Here is a 21,185-nt window from a genome sequence, read left to right on the forward strand (position 1 = left end):
ACATACTTACATGTATAATATACAATTATACATATTACTTTTATACAGGTAATACATATTATTATTAACACATACCTATATTTGTATATTATTCATTACCAGTATGCCATGTGAAAATATCAATATAATCATAATGTAGATCAGAACTGCTCATAATTTTTTATAAAATAAAATAAAAAATAAAATAAAACTATGTTTATTTTCCTAAGTATTAACAGATACACACATTATAAAATTGACTTGGACAGCTTGGACTTGACTATTAGCCGTATTGGAAACTCCTGTAATAAGTTTTCATAAAATTATATTCTAATCAACAAACAATATTATAGTTACCTACGTATAATATTATTTTAATTTAAAGTATCAAAACGGGTAAGTCCAATGTACCAATAAAATCTTCAAATTTGAAAATTGTGATGTGTTTGACCCTTCTTCATCGAATTTTTTTCTATACATATTATAAACAACACCTATTGCTTGTGATCGCAGCAGCTTTTTCGACATTTTCGAAGATTTTTTAGACAAAATCCTAAAAATTATTCATCAACTGCAAAAAAGACAAATAATTTGACAACCAATTTGATAGTTGTCAAATAAATTGCCACATGAAAATCTTTTATTTCTTAAATATAAATATGCCATCAGATTCTGGTAGACCTATATCTTTTCTATCACCAAAATTTACATTTGTCATCAGGTTGTATCACCTCAAGAAGCTTATATCTAATACACTGGAGATTGCACTATGACCATTGACTTGTCACAAGAAAATATAACCTTGAATGACGTCACTGTTGTTTTTTGTCTCTTTCTGTGGGTGACCACACTGGTTTGTATATTCAGGATTTTTCGAAATAGAAAAAACTAAAAATCATGGTCTATAAATAATAACGACATATATTTTTAACAGTATTAATTATATTATAATATTACTGGCCAAACTTTATAGGTACATACAATTTTAATTGGTATGTAATATAGAATGATAGTTTTAAAATAACTCTTGGCTACAAAGCCTGGATATGAACCGATATATAGCATTAACATCCTTTGTAATTAGAGGAAAGTTGTGTTTTGCATCAGATGCTGTTTACCAAATTGTAAGCTACTCAGATCTTCTTTTTAAACGCGTTGCTTCGACGGGTCAATTTCAAGCCAAAATCATCAAAGAAAAACTGTTTATAATAAACGCCTGGGTTCTGGGTCGTAATCCTCAGTAATTTTACCCTTGATGGGCACATATATTTCTTTTTATTTTACTTTTTGGAAAGCTGAAATACCTAAAACAAAAAATATGAGGTAAGTTAAAAAAGTATAAATTTCAATGTAAAAACGAACAATCTTCTAACTACATGTGAGTGCAATACCGATGTCGAGTGTTGTTTCATTACTAGTAAAAATCTTGAAAATGGTGTTCTAAATTTCATCATAATATTGTTATTACAATATAATATTATCTTCACTATCCATAAAAACTCGTCATCATGGTTACCTTACTTGTTAATTTTGTTTATTGAAAACTTGTTGAAAAATGATAAAGTATTAGGAAAATAACAAATTTAACATGACTGCTTTCTAAAATGATGCAAAATTTTACAATTTTTGCCATTGAAATGATTCTAAACAGGTAAATGCAGGAGTATTGAGGAATATTGTAAATAACGTAAATATACACTTGCCTGTGAAATTCTATGCCAGAATTTGGTGTCCAAACACTTCTGCAATTTTTCACAATGCAATACATTATTTATATTCGGAAAATATTTATTAAATACGCAACAATATTAACTTAAATATTCGAAGCGACGCAATTTTTTTGACACTTATGCCATATTGTCAAAGTGAGAGTTGCTACAATTTTATTATGGTAACTACCCATAATCAGGGAGTATCGCTTTTTAATAATTGGTCCAGATACTTATTTTATTTAGCATAAATAATAATTGTCTCATCCAACAATGCTTCTGAATGACGTTGTTGGCAATTTATCAACAAACTCATGTACAAAAACTAACCTTTTGCACAGAATATTACGGCATACATAGTAGCCTTGGGAAAACTTCGTATTAACAGTGGCAATACCAAGTTAGGTGTGAAAGTGATAAAACACAACAATTTCCTTGTTACACGTCAAATGTTCATACCGAAATCTCCAGTGTATAAGATATAAGCTTCTTGTATCACCTAATAAATAGATCTATCACCACGAAATATTTTCGTTCTCAGATAAACAAAAATTTTTCCCAGGTATGAATTATCAAATTAATGTTAATACATATTATATGTGTAAAATAAGAGATCGATAACCCATAAAAATATATTGCATTACATGAATATAAACTTCGTTCTTATAATAACAGTTTTGTTACTTAAATAATAGATCTGTGCTCAGAATGGTAGATCTGTCACCAAATAAATCGATTATCGATCCCTGACTGCGACTCCTTTTTATTTGATATTTTGTCACCAATACAGTAGTAACAATTTATTTCGTTCAGAATATAAATTAATAGTATTCGTTATCAATTTAATACATCAATTTATAATTTTAATGAAAAAATGATCAAAGGGGCGGAGACAAATTGGCGCGCTTTAAAAATTGACATGTGCAAACATATTATCGGTTTAGCCATACGCTTAAAGCTGGCCAACCCCCCACCCGAAGCAAAAAATGTGCTTAACGGCCAGAAAAGAAAAGGGCGCCCTTCGAAATCCAAACCAGCGCTGATTATTCAGTGATTATTGTTTTTTAACAATAAATATTGATTATTTTAACTTTAATTAAGTGTTTTATCTACAATTATGCTAATCAATAGCCAGCTATTAAACCGAGCTGATTATTCAGTGGTTATTATTTTTAAGAATAAATATTGATTATTGTAACTTTTAGTAACATAATATGATTTATTGGTGATCTCTTTAAATTAGTTTGCTTAAATACTTATAAGAATACACCTATTATAATACATACAAAAACATTTATTTGGTACTAGACCTTATATCTCAGGATTTTAGGTGATTTATTGTGGAACTGATTTTGCATTGTTTGGTGACTACATTTTGGTGAAAGATCTACTATTTTGAGGACAAACCCTATTATTTAAGAAACACAAAACTAATTAAATTGGTGATAGCTTAATTTATGATACCCCAAAACATAGACCGTACTGTATCATGATCAGTTAATAAAAAAATTGTAAAAAGTCTCCTCGGTCATCAGGCTTTGTCGATAACTTAAATAAGCAGAAAACAATTGTTTTATGCAAAAATATGAGGTCTTATTCTTTGAAAATCTTATAATTTAACTCAATGAAAATTATTGAAAAAAATAGATAATAAATTCTAAGTATAGTTACAAAAAACCAAAATATTTTTTATTACTTAATTACCTAACTACCACAAAGATTAATGATATGAGGCTCAAATTTTGCTAAATTTCCATGACATTTGCACACACATAATGCATGTAAAAGTCCTTCAATTCATTTCAACTAATTATATTTTTTTTATATACACGACGCTATAGCATAGTTTATATTTTGAATAAAAATACAATCGTCATATTTTGATTTCGTAACGTAGGTAGTTCATAACTTGATAAAACAAAAATTTTAAAAGAAAATAAAGAACAAAGGCATCTGTATCATTGACTTTTCCCATTTTTGAAGGAAGTCATCTTTATTCGCGAAGTTCATTTTTCAAGCCTCTCGAATCTTGACATTAATTTTCCTTGTACATTGTACAAAAATAAACTAAATACGAGAACCTTTAAAAACAAAAATAAAAGTTCAATAAACTTTTGTTTCTGTAATTTAATTATTAAAAAACGCAAATTTAGATGTTATGATTTTTTTTTATAAATATTAATCTTTAGTAGTAATATGGTAGTAATATAATTTTTTTTGTTATAATTCAAATGTAAATTCCTCTGGCCATAGATTATATGAAGGGAAGCAGGCTGTCAAACGAACAAAAAGGAACGCACTCGCACGGACTCTGCGCGTATCAGTGGCGAGGACGCACGCGCATTCCGTTTTTTAATCAATTTTTACTTTGTGACCGTTGATTTACGATCTACAGTAGCCACGATTGAGTCAAACATTTTTTTTGAATAACTCATCTTATAATTTACATAACTTAAATAAGTTTAAACAAAGTGCTTTGTGTATTCTTTTAAAAATGAAGGTAAGCTTAAAAAAATGTGTAAAAATCTAACTGAAAACTTATTGCTAAAATTAAAGAATAAGTTAATATTCAAAAGGTAATTTCGGCCTTGCATTAAGATTTGAAAAACATTTACAATTGTTTTAAATCTAATTATAACTGGCGTCTGTTTTTAATAATTAAGTGCCACCTGTTAGATATGCGCTCTTTATCTCTATTGCCTCAACATCACTGCATGAAGTGTGTTTTACGTGTAGGTACTTAAACGTACGTGTGATTTTATGAAAACTAACAGAAACGTTTTTCATAATTTACTAAATTCTTTTCTTAAAAAAATGACGGTAGAAATACAAATTCCATTGACTGTATCTCATTATTGAATTCATAAATGAAAAAAATGGATTAAACTTTATATTGCAAGTAAACAACACACAATTTTACGGTAGAACCGTCACAAACAGAACATTTGCAACCACTAAAGTAACCTATATTTGGATCGAGTACGACGACAAATGTGTTTATTTCTGAGTCTTAAATTTACTTCAATTAGCACGAGTTTTGTTTGTATCGCAAGAAAACTACATTAAAAAGACGTTGATATAATTAGACGATGCTACAAATAAATTATAGGTAGTCTTTCTTCGCAGTGAAAAATGAAGAAAACATTAACCTATAGCGAACTCAATCTATACGTGGATTTATAATTTTGAAACATGAAGGTTGAAATCGCATCTCAAAAGTAATATATTTAACGAGGAAAATGTTTATTTAAATAATTTAACAAGCTATTTTAATTTAGAAATTAAAGACTTTTTAACGGATTTTAAACGCGATTTATTCATTCTATTATTTTCCCGACGTTTCGAACACTTTACAGCGAGCGTGGTCACGGGGAGACAGGGTCTCCCCGTGACCACGCTCGCGTCTCCCCGTGACCACGCTCGCTGTAAAGTGTTCGAAACGTCGGGAAAATAATAGAATGAATAAATCGCGTTTAAAATCCGTTAAAAAGTCTTTAATTTCTAAATGTATAATACTCGCGTAAAATCAAACCCTAGAAAATACTAAGCTATTTTAATTATAATACTGTAAGTAATAAATTTTAATATTACGTCAAAGTTGAAACAAAGTTGCAATTATCACTAACTAGTACCTACTCCGCGCCGATTTCATTACAATGTTTTCATATTACATTGAAATTTACAATAATATTCCTAACAATTTATGTATTACAGAGAGGAATCTAAAATATAGTACAATCTACCTAAAATGGACATAAATGCGATGATTGAGTATAACCGGTAAGGTGTAAATAACAACAAATTACACGAGTGACATGTTGTTTAATGTTTCGTGTTCCCTTAACTTTTACAATAAGCTTTTCAATTTATAAAACTTGTCTATAGAAAACAGTAAACACCTGTATTCTACACTTAACTTGATCTGGGAAGATTCATTAATTCATGGAATGTTGTATCGAAGCATTTAAAATTACGATTTTGTTTTATTTGTTTCGTTTTTGATACTTTTGGAGTTAATTAAAAAGCTAAATGACATTTAATGCACGAAATTAAATATCGTATTTAATAATGATTACATACCTTGTATCGATTGGAATAAAGTACCTACCTACCTACAAAGAAATTTTATCGCCTAGACTTCTAGACTCTAGTCTAGAGTCTAGACATTATACTTGTGTATGTAACCTGTATGCCCATAAAATGGGTTTTAAGTTATAAACAAAGACATTTGTAGAAAAATCTTTGTATGTACCTAAGAATAATAATAAATACAAAAAGATAGTACTATCTACTACACAATTACATTAGGAGCTTGAAGCGCACTTATCGTAATTTTAAAAACAGTTTCCGCGGATAGGGGCAAGGGTCTTCATTTACATGATAATTAAACATGTAAAACATACATAACAATTAATTAAATTGACGTTAAATATTATCTGTATACTTAGAAATAGATTAGGAAAAAGTTTAAGAGAAATCTGTTATTAAACCTGAAAAAAGCTACATAATCATCATGCAGCATTAAACCAAAAGTACCTAGGTACCAAAGCATTCAAAGTAGACTTTATAAATTTGAATAAGAATTGTAAGTGTCGTATTATTGAATACATATTATGCTAAAGCCTTAAAAGTATTTTCCACATAGGTATGCCACATTTTCAAAATAACTATCTCCTAAAATTGTTATAACCGTAATCAACTTCAACATTTTTTTTTTAATTATTCAAATCATGTATTTATTTTATTATCCACGCACATAGACGTCAAACAATCTATTATAGTGTGATCAGAGGATTTCCCTTCTTACGCGACAAACAAACATTTGGATATTCGAGGAATCGAAACTTAAACCAAAACAAATATCATACGTTATTTCAACAACATCGGAAATTCCTATTCTAATCAAATAATTAATAAATTTTGATTAAAAAGTGTTCTTGGATAAAGTGTATAGTGGAATATTGAGCCGCAAATACTTCTGAAATGTTTTAATTTTTTATTGATTGTGAATAGGGGAAGCTACATTTCCGGTTACAATAATAAAAAAATAGATATACATAATATATCAGTATGAAGACTATAGTAACTGTGTCCCGTAGTTCTCCGATTTCAATTATACCTATAGGGGTTAAATTGATAAAATTAACCATGATGATTTGAACTGAAATCTCAACTAGGTACTTTGTCTTGAGATTCCATTTCTTTTTTTTAAATACATACTTTTGAAAATAGACATACTTTCGCATATTTTACAATAAGGCAATAAAAATTAAAAGTTAAGATAATGAAGAATTTAAGGATAGGGACAAATATTCGAATGAAAAAATTCCGACACAAATATCTAAATGAGTCCAAATGCATATAAACATAGATATCTGTAGCATTTTTTTACAATGTATTGTAATTTGTAAATCACTCATAACGGTTCCTACTTCCTATAATATAATACGAGAAAAAATATCACACCAAGTACAACCAACTAGTACTATACATGACAGGATTTCCCGCTCTTTTATCATTATTTCTATTTGCAACAATCTATATTTAAGTATGATAAAGGGGGTAAAAAAACATAAATATCACATCCTCCTTTTATTGATTAAAGGGTAGGAAAATAACATTCTATTGATATTTAATGGAATGCACAGAAATAAACTTTCACATATTGCAGCGCATTAAATATCGAATATAGTATTTGTTTTAATTTGAACTTTACATGAGAATAATGACTAAACAAAGTAGTTACATAATTCGCACATAATATTATAACACTACAAAGGATAGGTACATTTACATATTAATTCAACCTAATATATAAAAACTAAAAATCTCGTATAGCATTGTTTGAAATTAAACCACAGAAAACGTCTATTTTTCATTGATAAGAGGAAGGCAGAACATCGGGTCAGCTAGTTACAAAATGAAATAATAAGCAAAGCCGTAAAATCAATATCGAATTACCCTCTTTACATATCATTACCGATCGCTGATTGCCCACTGACCCATTTTCAGGTACAAATGCGACCCGTTTGATCCTAATATGACTAGTAATACCTACGTATATTATAATTGTGCTTATTAATAATGCTCCATCATTTATAGAACCATTTGATTGTTATTTGGTAGGACGAATTCATATTTGTGCTTGAGTTAATATTTCTAAACACATAAACTACATTGAAGATATGAAATTGGAGTGAATCCAAAGGTATGATTTATAAGAGAATCTTTATTTGTTTAGTCGAGTACCTAGTCTAATACTAGAAACCAATACGGAATAATTTGTTGTTTCAAAAGCTTTCTTCAATTTATTCATTCGTTAAAAAAAGACTTTGTCAATAAACATATCAAAATGTACAATTATAATTGTAATTTATTCTTTTGAATCACGAGCATAGAAAAATAAAAAAAGCTCTGCAGCAGAGGTCAATTGATTAGGAAAGTTTTCACTAAGATTAAATTGGGTTGAAATATAAATAAGCCAAGGATAATTTTTAAATTATAATTAATATGTAATGTTTTATTATTTAAATTCACTGCGATAAACGCATCAATAATTATACACACTAGTGCTCGTGCACGCCCCGGTTCCGCTCGCATACACTTTTGTATGTTTTTCAAAATATTAATAGGCTTTATTCTAATACAAACAGATTGTTTCATAAGTCCAAAAACTTCTTAAGTTGTGAAACTAAGAAAAAATTATATTGGAAGCTACATTATAATAATAACATAACATTCAAGGTGTGTTGAAAATCAATTAGTTTCTAAACAAAAGATAAAATGTATAGTTCAATAACCGGACGCTCAAAGTGAATATTGGTATAACGTTTGTATTATCAGTAATTGTATCAAAACTATTATAATTATTGCGTTGACCCTGACACCACACTGGTGATAATAATTATCATTCAAAATAAGTTATGCAGCCAACTAATTACCACAGATTCTACAAAAACAATTATGCCTAGCCCCTAGTTGTCTTCAAAAATACATATTTTATCTGAAATCAAAGGTCAAATGGATCTTGTATTTCTTGACTCTTCGATTACAATTGAATTAATCCTCAGCTCCGTGATGATAGTTTAAGCTATTATTTTAATCGTCTTAAAAAACTTTCTATATAAAAATACAAACATGTTTTCCATCAGTTTAGATAATAAACAAGTTGTCCTAATGCTAGCCGTCTAGCCGTATACAAATACAACGTATATTATAAATAAGCCTTTTTCAGGAGACTCTCTTCCTGCTACTATTGGGCTGTGGCCTCTCCCTATCAGCCAAACAATGCTGTCCGAACAACGAGATAATCAGACCCAGAGGATATTGCGATGATGACTTAAAGTACAGGATAAACATGAACTGCACATCAGGTCATATGCTGCTAAAGGACGTAGTAGTGGATGGAGACAAGATCTCCACCATGGATTACCCTGGATACGTGTTTACGGACAATCCAGATAGGTTAGTCGATTTCATCAATTTAGGTGACACGAATTTCTAGGTACCTACTGGATATTGTTTAACAACAGGATCTCATGTTACTTAATGTTTTAATAAGTAAAATTATTTTAACATCTGCTCAATTTAATTCATATTGGGTTCGTTCAACTTTTTTGTCTAGTTTATTAAAATTCAACCCAAAAACTTCAAATCGTTTTTTTATTATTTTTTCCTTTTACAAATACGACGTGTTTGATTGCAGCATAAATAGCAGTTCCTTACAAATCAACCCGCGACAGCATCATTCTGATCCATAAGCCATTTCGTTCAGAAATCACCAACAACAACTTTACCTAAACTTAACAGTTTTTATATATAAGTCATTAATCCTATTACTTTCATTTTAGCTACTGTCTAGGAGACATGTACCGCAACAATAGCATGCCTTCATTGGGTCTCATGAAGGCCGCAGTGGTGTGCTATGATAAAAACCAAAGCACAAATGATGTGGAGACTGGTGGGGTCCTTGCCCTCGTATCAGTATTGTTCCTTTTCGCTACTGCTGGTATCTACATGTATTTGCCGCAAATGAGGTATGTAACCAGTAGTCAGTAATTATTTTTCTTTTGAACTAACTATTTTTCTATTCTTCTTTAGAACTAATGGAACTAACTCTAGTTGAATAAATAAATGTTTAACAGGTATAAAGACTTGTCTTTAAACCCTTGAGCTATCCATAGGTAAATCTTGTTATTATGACGAGTTAAATGGATACATTTTACAACTCTACTGCATATGACTACATAATTTATGAGGTGTAATATATCACCAAGAAGTTTTATATCTTCCTCATTTCCTATCTTGTATGAAATTATTAGTTTATTATCGACTGATATTATTAATACATTTTTTTTTATTTGTAGAGACTTGCAAGGATTGTGCTACATATGCATGTGCATAAGCATGGCATTAGGATTCTTATCGCTCGGAATTCTCCAATTGAGTCCAGGATTCCAAGGCCAGATATGCACTGTTACAGGTAAGAAATGGTTTAATAAAAAGCATTATAATACAAATATGTACTTAGTACAATTATTATGACTTCTGCTTAAAAATACCAATAATATTGCAGGTTTCCTTATTTATTTCTGGATGATGGCAACTTTCTTTTGGATGAATGTTATTAGCATCAACATGTATCGCACTGTGATGTGAGTAAAGCTTCTATGAATTATTTTTCTCTATCCCAATTATTATTTAAACATCTAAGTAAATTAATAGCACACGTCATAATATCATGATAATCATAAATCGCTCATTGTCATACGACACGAAGCCAGTCATTTGCCGCCCCCATTAGAGTTTAATTTGAATATGTGCAGATTTTTTTTTTTTATCTTTGCAAACTTTATTCAAAATACGCAAAATAATAGATTATCCATAGAATTCTTCATCTATTATTTGAAATCTGAAAATTTAATTAGAAATACCTAAGTTATAAGTACCTACTTCTTTACCTTCCTGGCTATTGGATATATATATATTTTTTTTTGTTATATCCAGTGATGCCGCCTATCTGAAGAAGACAGAGAGACGGCAATATTTCCTATACAACAGTTACGCGTGGGGTTGCTCGTGCCTATTTCTTATAATAGCCCTCATAACTAATTTCGTCGAGGGAAACCACTACAAACCTGGTATTGGTGATAATAACTGCTGGTTCAGTGGTAAGTTACATCTTGTAGAAACTTTCGCTTGTATAATTTATAATAAAGTCTACTGTAAAGAATGACTATCTATAATAATAAAATTATTTTAGGACGCGCCCAAACCTGGATTTACTTCTATGGACCCATTGCCGTCCTCATCGCCGCGAACGTCATACTTTTTGTTATGTCCTCATTCAGTTTATGGACGCACAACAAAAAATACGAAGTAAACAAGCTAAATAATCTCAAGCGCAAGTATGTTTTTACTTTTTATCACTAATGTACCTACCTACTGGTTAGCAGTTATCTCTGAACGAAAGAGTGTCATTGTTTATTTATTTCTTTTTAAGGTTTCTCGTGTCTCTGAAATTGTTCCTGGTTATGGGTATTTCATGGATCTTCGAAATTGCCAGCTTTGCTCATGGAGAGAAACATATTCTTTGGTAAGATTTTCGTTTTGCTTATGTTCGCTGTTTACAGTGTTATTTTTAATTTAAATAACTTATGAATACTATTATTATCATGTAACTAGTAACGATGTAAGTATGTAACTTTATTACTATGATGTTTCAGGAAAATAATGGACACCTTCAACTGCCTACAAGGGGTCATAATATTTCTGATACTCGTTATATTCAGGCGTCGCGCTATGAAGGGACTAGCTGATGACCATATTTGCTTATTCGTCACCCGTCCCATAGCCAATAGACTTAGTCCAGACGACGACGCAGACGAACAACAAATATTAGATGACACTGTGGAAGTCAGGCTGAACTAAGTCCTCGTAAATTTTATAAAATCGCAGTCTTAATATTAAGCACAATGTAAATAAAAAGCTATAATTTTAAACTTATGAGCGCGTAGAAACAACTCAATGTAAATAGCTTAAGGATCAATGATAAATCTTATTTTTAAGCGTCTAAATGCTCTAAAAGGATACAAATTAAACGCAGTAAAGCTCTCATTCTTATATACATAGATTATTTAGCTATGAATCTCCAATATAATTAATTTTATAATAATGGATATACTTAGATACTTTTCTGGGTTCTATTGTTTTATTTATCAGAAGACAAATATTGTTTGTGCCATAATATTGATAAATGAATTTATTATCATTAGATTTACTTAAGTGTAAATTCTAAAATAGTTATAATATAATAATATTAAGTTTATTATATAATTTTAATATTTTAATTAGTTCCTATATTTTTATTATATGCATGAATTATTAAAGAATGTTAATATCAATTACCATCAAGTTTAATTTCATTTTTGATTCAAATAACTTCAATAGAATGAGATCCTCTAAGCTAAGGTACATAAAAAATAAAAAAGCAATGCGATATCATAAAATAAAAGAAGTAGATACCTACCTATTAAATATTGTTACCTGTGATTGTTACATACTGAAACATTGTCAATTACCAGAAAAATACGAAAACATTTCGTGCTAAAATTTTATTTTGTAAATTCATATAATATATAAATATTTTGTAATCATTTAATATTTTATCGTCAAATAAAAAATAGGGAATTTATATTTATTTTTATGATTTTACTAGCTGTGCCATGCAGTTTAATCTACAGCTATTAGCCAATAGTACCGATAAAACATTCACCTCCTACTTAAACCTATAATTGACTCAACATTCGACTATTTTCTATACAAATTTCATCCGTATGAAAATAACTGTTAATTAATAAACAAAAAATCAGAATTTAAGGACGCTGTCACAAATCTGCGTTACTCAAATTTAGGTATCTAACGTCGCCACGTGGTTCGCGGGAACATCGCGCTCACGTAAACATAGCGCATTCCATTTTATAGACCATCTTCATACTTGATATTATTTTTTTTTATATTTTTATTGAAATTGATTCCAGAAGATTACTGGGAACTTTAAAAATTCATTTTGTTACTATTATTAGTAGGTACGATCCTTATAAGTATTTTAGTGTATTCAACCAACTTAAAAAAGTGTGACTATTTTACAACAATTTGAATATGAATTGTATTATTGTATACAATATCGAAGCTTTTTAAGAAATGTATAAAATACTTTTTTTAAGAATTATTATCATACATAATATTATATGTTACCGGCAATATATTAAACCCGGCATTGTAAGCAATTTTAGTAAATGTATGTTATTCCGAGAAACAGTCGGAATGAAATAAATTAAATTCGTTACCACACATTCACATTACCTATATATTTAAATATGAACTTTTCCTAAGTAGCAAACACATTTGCAAATGTGGGTGGTTTTTGGGGTAGCTATTAATCAATATGAGGTCAAAACTAAAATCCAAGATGGCACCGACGAAAATTTGAAATCTTTTCGTCATGGGTGTCATTTTCAAGGAGTTGGAGTAGCTATTAAATAAGTATTAATCAATATGAGGTCAAATCTAAAATCCAAAATGGCGCCGACGACAATTTGACATCATTTCGTCACGGGTGTCATTTTCATGGTTATTGGGGTAGCTATTAACCAATATGAGGTCAAAACTAAAATCCAAGATGGCGCCGACAAAAATTTTATATATTTTCTTCATGGGTGTCATTTTCATGGTTATTGGGGTAGCTATTAACGAATATGAGGTCAAAACTAAAATCCAAGATGGCGCCGACGAAAATTTTACATCTTTTCGACATGGGTGTCATTTTCATGGTTTTTGGGGTAGCTATTAACCAATATGAGGTCAAAACTAAAATCGAAGATGGCGCCGACGAAAATTTTACATCATTTCGTCACGGGTGTCATTTTCATGGTTATTGGGGTAGCTATTAACGAATATGAGGTCAAAACTAAAATCCAAGATGGCGCCGACGAAAATTTTACATATTTTCGTCATGGGTGTCATTTTCATGGTTTTTGGGGTATCTTTTAACCAATATGAGGTCAAAACTAAAATCCAAGATGGTGTCGACGAAACTTTACATCTTTTCGGCATGGGTGTCATTTTCAAGGTTTTTGAGACAGCTATTACCAAATCCCCAATGTAACCGTCGATAATTAGGTATATTTTTCTTACTCCTTTAAAGTAAACTTAAATAAAATAACAAAAACGTTAACAACCACAGTTTTGTAGAAAGTCTTAAAAAAAACAATTTTAAAGAACATTGAAATGCATATTTAGAAATTTAATATAAAACGCAACTCTGTGGCAATCATGTTAATATTCTGACAGATATTAGTAACTTTAAATATATTCTTTAAATATATTCGCTAAACTTTATTTAAAATAAAGTTTATCTAAAACATTTAAACGAAGAGAATAAAATAAAAAAGAACGTGTGTGCCGAGAAAACGTGTCAGGAGTGAAACTTCTTTGGCGAGATTCATAGATACCAAAATCGCCGCCTTGCTCCATAACGCGACAGTATTACCATGACGCGATCTTGAAATTCGACGACCATCTTGGATTTTAGTTTTGACCTCATATTCGTTAATAGCTACCCCAAAAACCATGAAAATGACACCCATCACGAAAAATGTCAAATTTTCGTCAGCGCCATCTTGGATTATAGTTTTGACCTCATATTCGATAATAGCTACCCCAAAAACCATGAAAATGACACCCATGACGAAAAGATGTAAAATTTTCGTCGGCGCCATCTTGGATTTCAGTTTTGACCTCATATTGGTTAATAGCTACCCCAAAAACCATGAAAATGACACCCATGACGAAAAGATGTAAAATTTTTGTCGGCGCCATCTTGGATTATAGTTTTGACCTCATATTCGTTAATAGCTACCCCAAAAACCATGAAAATGACACCCATGACGAAAAGATGTAAAATTTTCGTCGGCGCCATCTTGGATTTCAGTTTTGACCTCATATTGGTTAATAGCTACCCCAAAAACCATGAAAATGACACCCATGACGAAAAGTTGTAAAATTTTTGTCGGCGCCATCTTGGATTATAGTTTTGACCTCATATTCGTTAATAGCTACCCCAAAAACCATGAAAATGACACCCATGACGAAAAGATGTAAAATTTTCGTCGGCGCCATCTTGGATTTCAGTTTTGACCTCATATTCGGTAATAGCTACCCCAAAAACTATGAAAATGACACCCATCACGAAAAAAAGCCAAATTTTCATCGACGCCATCTTGAATTGTTTTACCCCACCAATCTATTCAACAACCCATAAAAAAGAGGATCTCAGGCAAGGTAATTTTAAAAACATAATTTTAAATTACAAATAATTGGAATATGAAACTTATACAGTTTACTCATAAAAAGTATCAAATATTTCAAATCACGAAAAAGACAGTGCACGCACAATAATCTTTTTTATTTCGTTTTTATTTTTGGCACGAGGAGCGATACACCCGTCCTTCCAAGAGCGCTTCTGAGCGCGGTCTGACGAACCGCGAGAACAAAATGTATGAAGAAATCGACAAGTATTTTTAATTTAGCTCATTATTGAAATAAAATTTTGATTTAGATTCATAAAAATTACACCATATATAAAGGACTATATATCCCTCAATAAGATATAGTTAAGAAGATAGATTAGGCTCTTAATTTTCCTAAAATGGTACCGGTTTAGACCCCATTTTTTTGCATTTTATGCGTTTATTGTGATGGAAAAAACGTATTTCAGCGACAATTTTGTATGACGTCGTACAATTTTTATAAGATGAACGCAGAGCTGAATATATTATCTTTAAATTAAGATATTACTATGTTCTCACGTGTAATTGCTTTAAGTTAAAATGGTACCGAAAAACAGCGTGTTTTTGTAAAAATACGTTATAGCGTCCTTAACTTTTATGGCCATAGTTAAAAGATTTCATAAAATAAATTGCTTTCAACTTTCAAGTAATCCCGAGGAACATTTTAAATGTGTGTCTTTGATATGGCAACGAGAAAATAATTTTGTCAAAACTGTCAAGTGTCAAATGTTATTTGTCAGTTGTCACTTCTGTCAGTTACAAAAGATTCAAGCATCACGCTACAGGAAATCGTATTTAAATTAATCTAAGCATTGAATTCTATTATAATAAGTGATAAAACTTCGAGATTCTAAGTAACATAACGAAAAGATTTCGTACAAAAGCTATTTATGACATTCGGAAATAAAGTGCCTTCAGTTTTAAGTCGAGACGTAAACCACAACAAAACTTATGTGTGATCAAGTTATTATAAACATTCAAACATGTACTTTTTGCATTTAATATTCTTAATAAGTCCATTGCTACTACGAGTTTCTAAAGCTGAAGTTGGTGACACAGACCTGAATGATTTATCAGAGCAACAAAACTCGGTACAAATAAACAAATGTTGCGAAGAAAATGAAATAATGGTTGATTCTGTGTGCCGATTGGCTGAACTATACAATGAAAGTAAGATATGAGCTTTTTTGTGTTATAATTTACGTGAATTAAATACATATAAAGATATTCAACATAACAGAAATTTGGATTGTACTAACTCTAACATAATGTACCTAACATTATGTTAGAGTTAGTTTGAATACCTGCAACAATTTAAATTATTAAGTAAAAAAATGAAATAACTCAGACCCAATGGAAAATTTTATAAGTACACTAGACTACTCTAAACATATTTAATTCAAATGACAATTCAAGCAGAATTTAACTTTTCTCTTATACTTTTTATTTAATTTCTCTTTTTTTATTTGCCATGTGACACCTTATGTATTATGTATTAATTACACTCCTTTATTGATAACTAGTTGTTTTATGCAGCTTCAACTGCTTGGACTAAATATCTCACTATCAGATGAGTAGTTTTGGCTGTGGGGTTCAGTAATCTTTGTGTTTTATATAATATTGAATAATGATGTGAACTAATAATGAAATTCAATATTTTCATAACATTTAACTGTAATTTCAGGTCTTTGGCAGCCATTGTTTAAGACTGAGGATGGAAAAGATGTTAAACTTAAGTATTTTAGATTTATAAATGGAATACCAAATTGTGCAACCACCCAACAAAGACCCATATTTGATCTAGGGAAATCTGAGGATAAGTAAGTCTGTAATTAAAAAACTATACATATTATTGCCATACAAATATTTAAAATATATGGCATAAACTTAGTGACACTACTGTAGTTACCAGTGACTCATCATATTAATGAGTCACCTATGTAAAAGAGTGAAAGTTGTAACTTGTATTAATCAAACTGGAATCTCTACTATTTAAAATTAATTAATATAACTGTTTATAAACAGAAAAAATGTATTTCATTTACCAAATCATGAAAAATGCGTTTTTAAAAATTTTTAAATAGTTACCTCTCTTATTTATTTTTTTTAATATTGTCTACATGATAATGTTAACAAGCACCAAATCTATTTTCAGGTTAAATCTTTTATCTGATGGCCGTTTAATGCATTTGATACACCACCAAACGAATGCTCAAACTATAAGAGATGATTCACTCTTGGCAAACTCATTAAACTTCCATGATATCATTTCTATACCTGAAGTTAAAGAGCCATCGTCCTATATTCATGTGCAGAATAAATATTGCATGGATAAGGTAAGCAAACTAAACGAAATGCTTCTATAGCCATCTGAATGAGATGAATCATTTTGAAAACATCTTAATGACTATGCTCATGTCAAACTTAACATAAAAAGTATTTAATACCTATTGACGGTTATACAGTTTTTCTACTATTGTGATAATTTCAGTGTAAGTTTTTTGTCTCATTGTTATCTCCATTCAACAATAACAATTGTGAAATCATTGTTGATAATGAATGGACACACAGAATTTTAACATTATGTTACTCTTTAGATGACTGAACTTGGATATATTTTTCGAACAAATCCATACTTATATTATAAATGCGAAAGTAACTCTGTCTGTCAGTCTGTTACTCAATCACGCCTAAACTACTGAACCAATTTGCATGAAATTTGGTATGGAGATATTTTGATACCTGAGAAAGGACATAGGCTACCTTTTATTGCGAAATATGTACCACGGGCGAAGCCGGGGCGGACCACTAGTATAATATAAAAAATATTGTATAATTCTTGTTGCAGCCATATAAAAAAGACTTTTTACACATTATATTACGTTTAATTAATTTAAGAATATTTTTTAGATTTTTATAACAAGCACTAATTCCACCGGGCAGTATGCACTTGTTTGTGTACCAGAAGTGAAAATCAATTGGAAGGACACAGGGTTCCTAATGAAAAAAATTCTCAATCCCATCTTCCATGCAATCGCAATGATATTGTTTTTAACTGTTGCTATTATTTACTTTGTGTTGCCAACACTGAGAGATCTCGCTGGGAATATAATAACAACAATAAATGTGTGTTTGATTGTCAGTCAAGCTGCAGATTTAGTGAGAATATTTACAGAGTTGAGCAATCATGTCAGCTTTATGATAACAGGTTAGTACTTTCTTTATTTTATGCACCAAAATTTACACAAGATTATATATTAATTTCTCTTCTCCTGTGTTTTAAAAACTAAATAAAATAATACTTTATAATTTACAGATATAATCTTATATGTCAGTTTACTTGGTGCCTTTTTCTGGTTGAACAGTTTTGGTTTCTACATATGGAAGACTTTCAAGTGAGTATCCATGCTAATTAACTATCTTCAAAAGATGAGGTTCTAAGTTCCACTTAAACTTATTTATTTTCATCCAATAGTTGATCAAACAAATTAATTTATACTTACAGATCAAGGAATGTATTTCTACGAGTGACAGATGTTCGCAAATACTGCTACTATTCAAGCGTGGTGTGGTCTAGTGTTACTCTAATGGCAGCTATGGCTATATGTGCTCATTTTTTACTAGACACTGGCACAAATCCGTACAGAAAAATGAAAACGCAATTTTCGTCGTCAATTCTTATAGATGATGTTGAACAAGAGACGATTGGTATGTATTATTTTACATAAACTCAATTACAATTATATAAAACTAGCTTACCTCACGCGGCTTCGCCCGCTTTGTCTAAAACCTAATAAATAATATACTAAAATCTTCCTCTTGAATCACTCTATCTATTAATAAAAACCGCATCAAAATCCGTTGAGTAGTTTTAAAGATTTTAAGCATACAAAGGGACAGGGAAATAGCGACGGAGAAAGCGACTTTGTTTTATACTATGTAGTGATAAGTAATGATGTCACAAGAAAATGAATTCGTGTTTTCTATTTTCAGGCTGGCTTGGAATTGCAATATTCTTTACACCAGTTGCATTCACTATTATTTTTAATCTGTTCTTCTATATAACAACATTAAAAGTAATAAAGAGAATAAATATTTATGGACGAATCCACTATAAATTAAAGGGATGGTGAGTGATTAATTACTTTTCTTAATGAATACCCAAAATAAAAACAATACGTAAATGAAATGTTTCTTCTCATTTCAGTTTCGACTTATTCTTGCAGCTATTTCTCATAATGTCAATGTCATGGTTGTTCCTAATGCTGTCTTGGCTGAATTTCGATGGATTACTGTACGCACACATAGTGGTGAATTTATTGCAGGCAATATTAATATTCTATGTGTGTGTTGTTAGGCAGAACCATGTCACATTTTTATTAAGAAAAAGCTGTTGCTATGCTCAGCCTATACCCACAGGAGAATGGGGAGATGAAATGACTCATATGAACGGTGGAAATTACTAAATACAAACATACTGATTGTATTAGAATCAGTTATTAGAATTTATATGTTATAATTACACTCGTAGGATATAGCAATATTATAATTGCACACAAAGATTTTATGTGTAAGTAGAAGTAGGTTTTCCCGTGATTTCATGTGCTTTTGAACGAACTTTAATCGAAATTTGTGCCTTACAACGCGAGCAGTATTCTGTTAAACAATAAGTTTTACTTCGTCACTTGGTAGCTTTGTAGTTTTAAGAGAATGACTATGTAATAGATATTTTAATTAATCATAGATTTTATAACGATTTATTTTTAATCGAAATATACTCTGCGAAGAGGAAATTGGTAGGGCCTTAAACGAATTTTTAAGTCAATCTTAAAATTATATGCATTGTATCGCATTTATGTACAAATGAAAATTGTGATAATTTACCGTAGTGCTCATTGGAGATACTTAATTTTAATTTTATTGGACCAATTAATTATTTGCACTACTAACATCATGAAATGACTAACATTTTTTAGGATTTAAATTATAATTGAATTATCAAATATTATGTTTTTAAAAAATATATTGAACATAAACAGGCCTATTCTCTTTATGCTATGCGTTTCTGACTCACAAATTATAATGCACACTCTTTTACCTTTTGACTGAAATAGTTTTTTAGTATTAATTTTGTGTTGTGACATTTTTACAATTTTTCGACTATTTACACGAATGTCCGTCCCAAATTATTTTTTATTAATTATACTTTCGATTTTTATATTGCTCTCTATTTTTTATGAACGTATGTAGTACTAAAACAATCACTGAATTACAATGTTCAATGCTGTCTTTTATCTCGAATAAGAAAGATATACTTGGTGTGTTTTATTTTATCAATTTACACAAGTTTTGTATAAGGATAATCATGGTGACCTGTACTCATAGATTTTATATAATTCTAATCAATAATCAAATTGAGTATATCAAAAATGACATCTAAACCAGAATTTATATAATATGTATTAAGCTCGTGTAAATTATACAATGTGTGTATAATCAAATAAATTTTTAAGATTATACTATTTCTTTAATTTAATTCTCTACCAAACACTTTTATTGTTTAAATTGTTATCCATAAATTTGCACATATATTTTATTAAGATATCGGATATTCATTTTTAATTTCAATTCATTCAAGTACAAAACATTAACGCCCACTTTGGCCACCATAATAGGTATTTGTTATTTTAAACTAAACTTACTTGTGAGAACAGTTGTCCCTCTGGCCTTCTAGTAAGAGCCGCTAACTGACTGCGCACCACGAGATGACAGTCATCCATTACGGTATTGAAAAACCGCCTTGTCGGCAAAAGGGCTTCCAGATCAATCATCAGCTCGAGAAACCGCTCACAGTATCTGGTAAACAATAAGGTAAGTATTAAAAAAAATATTTACGATAAAAATAAAAAATGTCGAATCAGACTTTCCCGAGTAATTTGTTGTTTTGCTCCTATGGGTCATAGCGTTGTCTTATATTATTATAGTCTCTTACGGATATACATCGGTACCATACTACTGATCACTAATCAAACCATATTTTCAATGTTAATGAATAAAGTATATCGAAAAATGTCTTCGTAATAGCATAAAAACGTTAACTTGGGAGTATGATTTTTTGTGGGATTTTTATGGGATTAAAAATCTTAAT

The 21,185-nt window shown here is 30.1% G+C and overlaps 3 protein-coding genes across 3 annotated transcripts in view; 2 read left to right on the forward strand and 1 right to left on the reverse strand.

Moving 5' to 3' along the window:
* The window catches only part of LOC123699462 (RNA helicase aquarius), a 48,713-nt gene that overhangs the window by 24,318 nt on the left and 3,210 nt on the right, over positions 1 to 21,185 (reverse strand). Inside the window, exon 6 of the mRNA XM_045646402.1 lies at positions 20,740 to 20,893. Coding sequence (XP_045502358.1) covers positions 20,740 to 20,893 — 154 coding nt within the window. The remainder of the gene's footprint in view (positions 1 to 20,739; positions 20,894 to 21,185) is intronic.
* LOC123699464 (probable G-protein coupled receptor Mth-like 3) lies at positions 3,990 to 12,094 on the forward strand. The gene is made up of 9 exons (XM_045646404.1): positions 3,990 to 4,188; positions 8,923 to 9,152; positions 9,539 to 9,724; positions 10,055 to 10,170; positions 10,264 to 10,342; positions 10,695 to 10,858; positions 10,951 to 11,095; positions 11,191 to 11,283; positions 11,414 to 12,094. The coding sequence occupies exons 1-9, from the start codon at positions 4,183 to 4,185 to the stop codon at positions 11,616 to 11,618; spliced, it is 1,224 nt and encodes a 407-aa protein (XP_045502360.1). The 5' UTR covers positions 3,990 to 4,182; the 3' UTR covers positions 11,619 to 12,094.
* Positions 15,788 to 20,554, forward strand: LOC123699463 (probable G-protein coupled receptor Mth-like 5). The gene is made up of 8 exons (XM_045646403.1): positions 15,788 to 16,207; positions 16,722 to 16,857; positions 17,193 to 17,373; positions 17,948 to 18,245; positions 18,354 to 18,432; positions 18,543 to 18,745; positions 19,031 to 19,166; positions 19,245 to 20,554. The coding sequence occupies exons 1-8, from the start codon at positions 16,021 to 16,023 to the stop codon at positions 19,501 to 19,503; spliced, it is 1,479 nt and encodes a 492-aa protein (XP_045502359.1). The 5' UTR covers positions 15,788 to 16,020; the 3' UTR covers positions 19,504 to 20,554.

Source organism: Colias croceus, chromosome 18 (assembly GCF_905220415.1).
Source record: "Colias croceus chromosome 18, ilColCroc2.1".
In the NCBI taxonomy this organism is placed as follows: Eukaryota; Metazoa; Arthropoda; class Insecta; order Lepidoptera; family Pieridae; genus Colias; species Colias croceus.